At 38.2% G+C, this 10252-nt stretch overlaps 1 protein-coding gene across 1 annotated transcript in view; it reads right to left on the reverse strand.

The window, feature by feature from the left end:
* Window positions 1–227: 227 nt before the first annotated feature.
* LOC104402327 (EF-hand domain-containing family member C2-like) overlaps window positions 228–10252 on the reverse strand; it is a gene marked incomplete at its 3' end in the record, with an annotated part of 16592 nt that continues 6567 nt past the window's right edge. The window contains exons 3-6 of the mRNA XM_010010177.1: window positions 5323–5546; window positions 2286–2537; window positions 696–806; window positions 228–366 (exon numbers count right to left, since the gene is read on the reverse strand). Of these exons, the coding sequence (XP_010008479.1) occupies window positions 228–366; window positions 696–806; window positions 2286–2537; window positions 5323–5546 (726 nt within the window). The remainder of the gene's footprint in view (window positions 367–695; window positions 807–2285; window positions 2538–5322; window positions 5547–10252) is intronic.

Here is a 10252-nt window from a genome sequence, read left to right on the forward strand (position 1 = left end):
GGAACAGAACATGTACATTATGTGTTAGTTTTCAATAGAGTAATATAGAAGAAAGCCCTTCTGGATCACCTGCAAAATTACTGCTTTGCTGTTAACAGCCTACAAGAAATTGTTATTGCTAAAGGTTTTAATGAACATGTTTTGTCAGTAATAAAATTCGAAGACAGCTCTGTCAAACTCTGAAGTATAAAAATGCTCATAAGGAAAGGATAATTATCACTACTTACTGATTCCGTACTTTGTCCTGTAATATTCTTTAGTGAATTCATCACAATCACAGAGAATTATCTTCCTTCCCCACACATTAATTACTGCCCCTATTTTCAGGTCACTGTCTTTGTAAAATTCCTGATGCACTGCTCCTGTCTAATAAAAGAAGAACATTCATACAGCAGCACTATAAATCTCAGAATCCCACAACCTTCCTTAAAAATCTAGGTCATTTAGTGTGTGTGGTTTAAAATATAACCTTCAGAGTCCATTTGAAAGTATTTTTCACCCCATGCTAAGCTACCTTACTTTTACAAGCGTGGTATTTACATACAGTAAATCTGAGTAGTTTTCATTTGAGCTATTCTCCAGTGGCAACACAGTTTTATAAATAACTCTCTCTGTTGTAGAGAATAACAACCACAGAAATTACAAAAGCTACTATAAAGACATTCAACAGCTAGAGGCATTCAATAATATCTGACCTTACGATTGTCCACTATGTAACGGCCTTTGTTTCCTATTAAATTCCCCAGCACATTGAGAACAGTACGATCGGTGATTGTACCCGGCTGATACAGCCCGACGGGAGCATGCTGCAAGAAAAGAGACCAACTCTTATGACAGTTAACGGTGAAGACAGAGAACTCAATTGCCTTAGAACTAGCAGGTTTTTTACAGACTGACTGTAACTGTAGTATTTTCTTGGGAGAATTTTTAGTAAATTCTAAGTCAAGATTACACCACCAATAGCCAGCATATATGTCAAACACCAGTTCTGTATGCCAAAAGAAGCACTCAGAATCTTATTGTGTATCCAAGAGTAAAGTCTCCTGTTTCTTGAAAGCAGAGGTTAGCACACCCAAAACAGCACATCAGTGTCAACATCTGCTCTAAAAGCTATTATTTTGATTGGTCAATTATAAAAACATGCAGAAGACCTACTCAGGGTTGGTCCTACTGTGCTAACCACTGCACAAATATAGGAGATTCAAGTCAACATGATTCTATTGGCAAAAATGTTAATATTTTTATTTCTATTGGGAGTTTCAAAATGACAATAATAATTTAGCCCACTAACGTCATACTTAATACATGAGCACCTACATATTTTCAGATTACTAACAAACTGCTGATGCAGGGTAACCAAAGTGGGGGCTTCTTTGGTTTACCACCTTCTCTGACACCCCATGCACTTCAATGGGTAGAAGAGGTCTGTTTACATAGAGCCACTGCTAAACCAGCAGCTCGGAACAGAGGATGCACAAAGTGACAGAAGTGCAATATTTTGTTGTTAGGTTTTTACTATAAAATTTCTTGTACATCTATGGCATCACAAATAGATTGTCAGTATTAGAAGGCAAGAAGGGAAAAGATCCCCCAGTAGTCTACTCCAGCCGCGGGTTTACGTTATTCCATCATCAGGATCTGTCTGGAGTGATACAGAAGTGTATCCAGCTTGTTAATTTTATAAACATCATAGGTTACAGAGGACACAACCCTCTTGAAGATTTCTCTGAGAGAAGCCTTCTCAAATAAGCATCTAATTAATGCCTGAAAAAGTTTATTCATGGATTCCTATTTAACCAGCTTTGCATAAATTCATTTTAAGAGATCACTCTAGATTTGCTACACAGAAGTGATGTTATGGAATACTAAAACTGGAATTTTCCAAAGGTTCCAGATACCAGTCATGGATCAAATCTGAATTCACCTCAGTTTTACATTACTTTATCCATCAATACTAGTTAATCTTCTGGACTTCCATCACTGCAGAGCTTTATTAAAACATTTACCTTAATACACTAATACGGGAGAAAGGAAATCATAGGATGTCTTTCTGCCTAAATTCTCTCTCCTTTTAATTTAAGCACAAGAAGCTTAAACTCTTTTTTCCCATCGCTTATTGAACTGTCCCATGAATATGTGTGTAAAAATCATGCAATTTCAATTAACACTCTAATGACACTTTCTAAATATCATTACAATCCCAATACAGGTTTTTCAAAACAAGGCATTTAAGATTTCTCAATCAGCTGAAGAACTTATAATAAGCTGAAATTTTCATTCCTCACCTTTGGAAGCTTATCTCTTCTGAGGAAAAGTGGAACTGCATCCCGGCCTGAGTTTACTGGTACAACTTCTTTTATATCGATAGTATCATCAGACAAATAATAGTGTAGAACAAGTTCTCGTGGGTCACGAAACATGGATTCTGGGTCATCCCACACACAGAAAAAACGTAAAACATGTCCATCATGCTCTAGAAATTGTTTCAAAGTGTCAATGCGCTCATAAGGGCGAAATGGCGTCATACTATCCAGAATCTGCAGATAAAGGAGAAATTAAGAGAAACAGCTTTTCAATTATTTGCTCTTAAAAACAGGGTTCCAAACTCCAGGGTACCAGCTAATCTTATAATATGCTTTTTGGATTTTCAAGTAATGCCACACAATTACATTTGCACTATTTATGCCATCACCAAAGAACTATTTTCAGGGTTGCTGTGCCCTCAGAAAACAGATGAAAACAATTTTGAATTGTTTTGATCTTTGTTTTTCTTGCAATAACATCCTTCAGATCAGAGAATTGTTAATTTATTTCAATAAATTGTCCATGGTAATCCTATGACTACAACTCCAAATAGCCTCACCCTTCCCAATTTACTTCCTTGGAAATTATTCTTTATAAATGATCTGGCATAAAGAATTATTTCTTTCCTGTTTAGTGTCTTCTTTTTTTTTTTTTTAGCTTTAAGCCATAATTTATTAACCTCTGATTTAAGTCATACAGTTGACAGGTGCTGGGTTCGTATGTTCTCCTCTCCATATATACCCATCAGTCTGAAAAGGAATAGCAAATCTCCAACTAAAGATCTATTCCAGCTGATGTGATCTATGACAAAGGTCATCTACAGTCATGGTTGCTGCAAAACCAGTAGCACTGCCTTAAATTGTATCCCAGGACGATGATTTGAATCTGACGACTGCATTTACATACTGTTAGTTACAGTCATATATAAATGGTGACATGAACAGGGTGTTCAAAATCCATCATGTCCAAAATGGATTAAAGGGGCAAGACAGTCCTAACCTACAAAATTCTGCAAAATTACTTCAAAAGAAGAATGGTGGCAGTGTCAGCTGAACTGTCTGAACAGAAAGAACTGTTGACTACGAGTAGTTTATATCACTGTCTAAATATCTATTTATCCACGGATATATCTTCTGGCCTTAAAAATCTGAAAGAGAAAAGGCACATTCTTTCAGAACATCACATCTTAAAATAAGGAAAGCAGAACCAAGTTCTGCCTGCCAACATCCTTGCTGATTTGCAGTACTTGCCATTTCAGGCATCATCATGCTTATACGCTACAAGTCAGTTACTTTCCTTCCCAGTACCATCTTTCCTCCTTCCTGACCTTTGAAGATGCAATGAGCAACCAAATACAGCCACAGAGCCAGATAACAACAATAGCCATAGGGTATCATCTCCAACAACACAGAAATATGAATCTAAGGGATTTGCTACATTTTTCATTGGTCTCACTTTCTCATCGTATTCCTCACCTCCTTTCATACCTTCAGTTTCTGGCCATCTATTGGGAGTCTGGTACAAACCAATTTAATTCTGTTCAAAGCAGTCCAGAGCAATCTGCCCTCAATAAATAAAAAACTACCTTCCACAAGTTAGTCACAGGAAAGTGAGAGCATAAAGCAGCCATAACAATTTTTCTGTAATTTCTCAGCAAGTAAGAATATTATGACACAGATTTCAGTAATTCTGAGTCTTCTGACACTCTTATTTCTTAAACCTTTTTTCTCCTTTCCATTCTCTTTAGGCACACATATGCACAATACTTGAAGGTTTTGCTTGTTATTTTTACAAAAAAAACCCACCACAGTCTAAGCAGGTTATGCAGTACCATAGATAATGCTGACACAGCCTGCCAATATCAAGACGATCAATTTCAGCATGTGTTAATACACACCTGTTACCTACAAGATCTGAGTAAGGGAAAAGCAACCTATGGCCAGCCTGAGTCACCCCTCTGCAGAACCAGGAGATGTATTACAAATACTACTTTTCACTGAGGGACTGCAAAAAGGCTGAAAGCATGAATGAAGTGAAACCAACATGTTGGCCTGAGAGTGCCTCAGAGACATGCATATTGCTGTACACATTTCAGTCACAACCACCTTCCGTTTTTGCTGCTGAGAGCTGCAGCAGTTTTCTCAATAGGAGGATTAAGTTGAATGGAACAGACACTTAGAGTATTTGTTGTTTCAGAGTACTAGGCTGGATTTACCACAACCGGCTCTATATAGTGGGCCAACAGTCCTAACAGAGTCAGGTCAAGAGAAATTACAGTGCTGTCTGCACTCATATAGATCAAGAAAAACAGAACTGAAAGAAACTGCCACAATTCCTTACAGAAAACATCACTCCCACTACTATTCCCAAAGACCACAAATCCTGCAGAGGGAAATCCACATAGCATCTAGGAGCTGCAAGTGAGATTTTTCAGCAGGTGTGTATGTGTTCCCATATACTCATGAAAGAGGGAACTGCCTTCAAATAAAACCTCAAAACTCTTAAAAATGCAGAGTGCTGGGTTCTACGTAACAGAAGAATTTGCTTTACATATGCAAAGAGCTGTTAATAACATGTGGGCTAGAGATGAAAGATGACTTATGAATAGACCAAGTGAGTCTACAGGAAGCCATGGGTGTGCTTGAACCACAATTCCAATTAGATCTTCCTTTAAAGGTATTTATTATTAAATTAGTTCAAGCATAATCATAAGTAGAATATAGCATAGGTCCTTTTTTTTTTTTTTTTAGTTTAACACTGAAAGGTTTACTTTATTTTTACCAGTTAATTTGGTTCTGTTTCAAAAGGTGTGTGAACACATCAGCAGAAATTCAGTACTATGTAAGTACAGTAAGCCGCAGAATAAAATCTTTTAAAGCAAGATTTCTCTTGGGATTTATTATGTTAAAATAGCTACTTTCTATTTGCTATTAGAAAAGTATTTTATATAATGCATATTGCTGATAGCAATGGCGCTTCTATTAAAATCAAGTTCTCACTATTACTGCCTCATCTGACCTTTTGCCTTTCTTGGGTATACGGATCATCTGGACGACTTGCAGGAGGATTTAATCTAACTCCCATTTTCCTCAGGAAATTTTCTGTAAACTGGTCACAATCAGTGATCTTATATTTTCGGGCATAAAAGGTTACTTCTATGTTAATATTGAAGTGATCTATAGTATAGAACTGATCTTCATAAGGAGGTGGAAGTGGAATCCGATGCCGTCGAACAATAGTTCCTGTAAAATAATAATTAAATAATAAACACATAAAATATAATAAATTCATAGAGAAAATATCCTTTGCTCTAAGGATCTTGCTAATTTTCTATGCCTGTACACTCTGCAGTGTGAGGAGGGCAAGACATAACTAAGGTTAGAGAAAAAAATGCCCCACGCAGGAAAAAAGTGTGACCTGTTGAGCATGGAGGCAGGCGCATCCAACTGAGCTTCCTTAAGAAGTACAATGAAAGGAGAGACCACAGAGACGAGTTGGGCTGATTGCTGGGCTCTAGAAAAGAATCCATCTCAAAAATACAGAGCCAGGAACTCATAACCCATAGTCTAACAGGAACACTATCCAAAAGAAAAGGAAAGGGCAGGGAGGGAGGAGGAGAAGAGAAAAAAAGAGACATTTTAACTTTGTTAAAATAAGTACATACTTAAATTTTCTCATTGATGGTGTTTAAATGAAAGGACTGTTATTCTGAAAGCATTGTATTGTTTACATTTACCACATTAAAAGAGAAGGAAACTGCTATTGGTCTATCAGCTGAAAACTCACAAGTACCTTAGTGAATTGGGTAATGTTTCAAAAGTGCTCACTGCTGATGGTTAAGAGACTGGGGCATCTCTCATATGACAAAAGGTTGAGAGAGGTGGGTCTGTTCAGCCTGGAACAGAGATGGCTCAGTGTTTATAAATACCTGATGGAAGGGAATGAAGAAGATGGAACCAGGCTCTTCTCTGTTACGCCCACTGACAGGACAAGTGGTAATAGGCCCAAATAAAAAGATACACAATTTCATATGAGCACAAGAAAACACTTTTAACTGTGAGGGTGATCAAATGCTGGAACAGGCTGTCCAGAAAGATTGTGAAGTCTCCATTCTTGGAGTTACTTAAAACCCAACTGGACATTGCCCTGTCCCTCTGGCTCTAGCTGATCCTGCTTGGAGCAGAGAGGTTGGACTAGACAATCTTAAGGTAGCCCTTCCACCCTCAACAATTTTGTGATATTACAAGTATTTTAGAAACAACTTACAACCTACGGCCTCTGTAGGTTAAACAAACATCTAACTCAAAGGTTAAAGAAAGGTATGTGGCTGCACGACAAGCTATGATTTATTCCAAGTGAAGTTAGAGTTCACAAAGAACAGAAGATCAGCAGAGCTGGGACTGAACTTTTTTTCACACATTATGAGAGAACAAAAAGGACAACAGTGAAAGTTTTGCCACACCAATACCTCAATATAGTTGTGTGAAAATACCCTGCAGGGAATAAAAAGATGGTCCAGTCTTCAACCTTAGGCTCTTTGCGGGACTTACCAACCCTGACACCTCTGTAACACCAGCTTTATAATGCAGATAACTGCTGGCTAAGACCAGCAGGAACCACCAACCCGTATTATTATAATAATTCCTTGCCACCGTAGGTTCCCAACAACTTTAAAATTACAGTAATTATAAAAGGTACAACTTTAAGGCAACTATAGTAAACACACAAAAGTTCCAAAACTAAAAATAGTTCCAGTTCTAACCTAGTACTACAACAATAGTTTATTAGACACAATTATCTAAAAGGTCTATCTTATTATCTCTCACTACAGAACTGGATCTCTATCCAGTGCCCTTCAGCTATGCATCTGGTAGTATTTCCCACTGAGTCCTGTTTGATGATTTTCCAGCACTGCTATTTTGTTTTGGAGGGAGGTGGAGAAGGACCTGGAAAGAGAGGGAATAGAGGCAGAAGAGGAGGCAGAAAGATATCATTGTGTGGCTTTGTTTGGTGTTTGAAGGGCCTTATTCCTACGTTAGTCCATGGAAATTTATTATTGTTCATTTTATTTCCCTAAAGACTAATCTGTGTGGAAGTATCTTCCACTACCACATTATCAGAGTTTGTTAAATTCTAACTCGTACAATGAAAACATACCCTTAATTTTTCAGGGGAATAAAACAACAAAGCAGATTTACTTTATGTTCCCATTAAAATAATTATTTGAAATGCATTCAGCATCCTGATTTTTCACATGTACCAAAGCCGAAATCCTGGTTACTGACATTTGACTGTAAGATAAATTTGAACCTCTACCTGTTTAAACATAGTCATACGCATATTTAAGATGCATTCTCATGGAAATTTTAGTTAGGAAAACATGGTAATTAGCACATTTTAACACAAAGCCAAACTGCATTGCATTACCATTAACAAACCCAGATACTTTAAAATGTTACCTGATTTTGGCTAATCCTTGGGTCACTCCTAGAAAAATCAACAGATAATGCGCTAAGTCAGAACAGTCCCCACATGAATGCAAATCCTGTTGAATCACCATTTTAGTGAAAACATAATGGTTGACAATTTCCTAATATGAGCTATCTTCTGAGGGTATATTCATCTCAGAACTGGTGAGTAAGCCTTCAGCCAGTTTTTCATATCATTTGTCAAAGTATAATATACATGTCCATTCTGCTCCGAGGGACGAAAATTTCTTTCCTAATGGAAAATGTCTTGTAAAGATAACATCTGTAGCAATTCTTTGCTTTTATTAGGTATCACTGTGCCTGATCTACCCATGTAGAGGATACATTTTATATTGTTGAATTTGAAGTTTAATAAAAGCTGATCAGCTGAGGATAGGTCTCAGCATTTTTAAAATTGTCCTTCCTTCTGGAAAATAATTATATTTCTGCTTCTAGAAATTTACTACAAGATGTTAAATGAGGGTCTGGGCATGTGCAACACTCAAGCTGCTGAGGATGGATGGCTACTTTTGATATTTCTTTTGTCTTTTGTTAGTTTATTTATCACCACCAAGCATTATTTTAAATATTTGCATCTGGCCAGACTAAAGCTCTCCTATACTGCTCTCTTGTAAAGGGAGTTTGGGTACTGCTTTTCTCTGACAGTGGTGGTAGCATCGAGTTCCCACACCGTAATTTCTAGTGTATCTTCTTTCAAGGCTTCTGATTATTTGGCAACTACGGCATGAGTTTAAGAAGGCCTTCATAGGCCTTTTGACTATGGGGCAGATCACGAAGCTGGGCAGCAAATGATTTGGTCTCTTCTTCTGCACAGGTTTCTGACTACCTCTGTGCTACTCAAGAGTGCATTAGAGAGAGGAGAAAAATGGGTAACACTTGGAGTTTGTACGCTCCTTGACTGCTTGCACAGAAAGGAGGAGAAGCAACCACTACTATCCCTGCAACACGATAAACAAAGGAGCTTCATACATTCACTTATTCACCCGTCTGAGAACACAGCAAGGTCATGATTTGGCCACCATCAAGTATGGCAAAAGTACAATTATTTCAAGGCCTCAGGGGAGGTCTTAAACTCTTAGATAATGGTTATATTGGAGGAACTGACTGCAACTTCACTTTCCTGCTAGTACTTTCCTCTTCAGCCAGCTGGCCTTGGGAACCCAGCCAGCAGGCAGCTCCTCTCTCTTTTTCAGCTGGCTGACCTTGGGGAAACCAGCCAACTGCTCCACTCCAGTCTGGCTTGCAGGGCCTGGATTGCACTGGAAGCTACACTCAATCCCATGGGACACAAATGACCTTTTGATAAGACAGTACCAGCCAGCCACAGTCCTGTTAACTGGGAATTAGATCTACAAAACACTTGCACTGCCATATCTATTCTGGCTCTCTATGGGAGTATTTCTTTTTATATGGGAAAAGTAATTAGCATTCTGGCTCTGGAAGAACATTGTGGACTTTGTTATGTGGTTGAGTTTACTGTTCTCCTCTTCGCTCTCTATTCCATTATCTTTAGTTAGCTTTTGTGCATTCTGATTGTCCTGGTATTTTTTGCTTTGACTCTGGTTTCTCAAGTTCACACTGGCCTCTGCATTCCTCTGTATTTTGCACTGAATTTCTCTGTTTGTATAGATTTCTTCTAATGCTTCTAATATTTTCCAAAGTTTAAACTATAGCAAGGCAGTTTCCAAAATTAAATTAAGTTTAAATTTCCGTTATTTAGTAGCAGCCTTATCTGTACAAATCCATGTCCATGTACAGCAGCCAATTCCATAAAGCATTTTTAAAAGTCACCAAAATACATTTCTCACAGATCATTTACTTTGTCACTCTGAGATTTCATCAATGGTAAAAGCACATCTCTAACTTTTTTTTTTTCCCATAGCCAATTTGTTCTACTTTTGTAAAGTCACAACCAAAGTTAGAAACTACTCTTTGACAGCTGTTCCTTCACCAAATCTTCCTGCAATCCTTAAGCCTCTCCAAGTTTTTTTCTGCAAAGCCACAAGTACTACCCACAGTGGCAAGTAGAGTGGGAAACCACTACATTTCTCTGATCCCACCATGCCCAGGGACAGCCATTCAGACCATCAAGCTCTCATTTGTGGGTCATCACGTAAGCACTAGTAATCCCATGGCCTCAAGGCATTAACCAGCCAAGTTCACAAGATCTACTTTTGATCTATCCCACTACCTACCTACCTACCTACCTTCGATCTACCCCACCACTGCTATACCTATTCTTCAAGAAGGCTCCTGAGAACAGCTGTCTCTTTTACATCTTTTCTGCCGGTATAAACATCCAAGTTAAGGTTACCACCACCTTCTGTCTTCAGCAGTTCAATTCCACTTTTTCCATCACTGTTTTTTGCTATTCCTCCTGTACACAACCCCTTTCCTGCCACTGCAACACTCCAACTGTTCACACAGACTGAGCCTGCCCTGCTCCTGATGTTCCCACA

This window comes from Nestor notabilis, unplaced genomic scaffold (assembly GCF_000696875.1).
Source record: "Nestor notabilis isolate BGI_N333 unplaced genomic scaffold, ASM69687v1 scaffold3490, whole genome shotgun sequence".
NCBI classification, from domain to species: Eukaryota; Metazoa; Chordata; class Aves; order Psittaciformes; family Psittacidae; genus Nestor; species Nestor notabilis.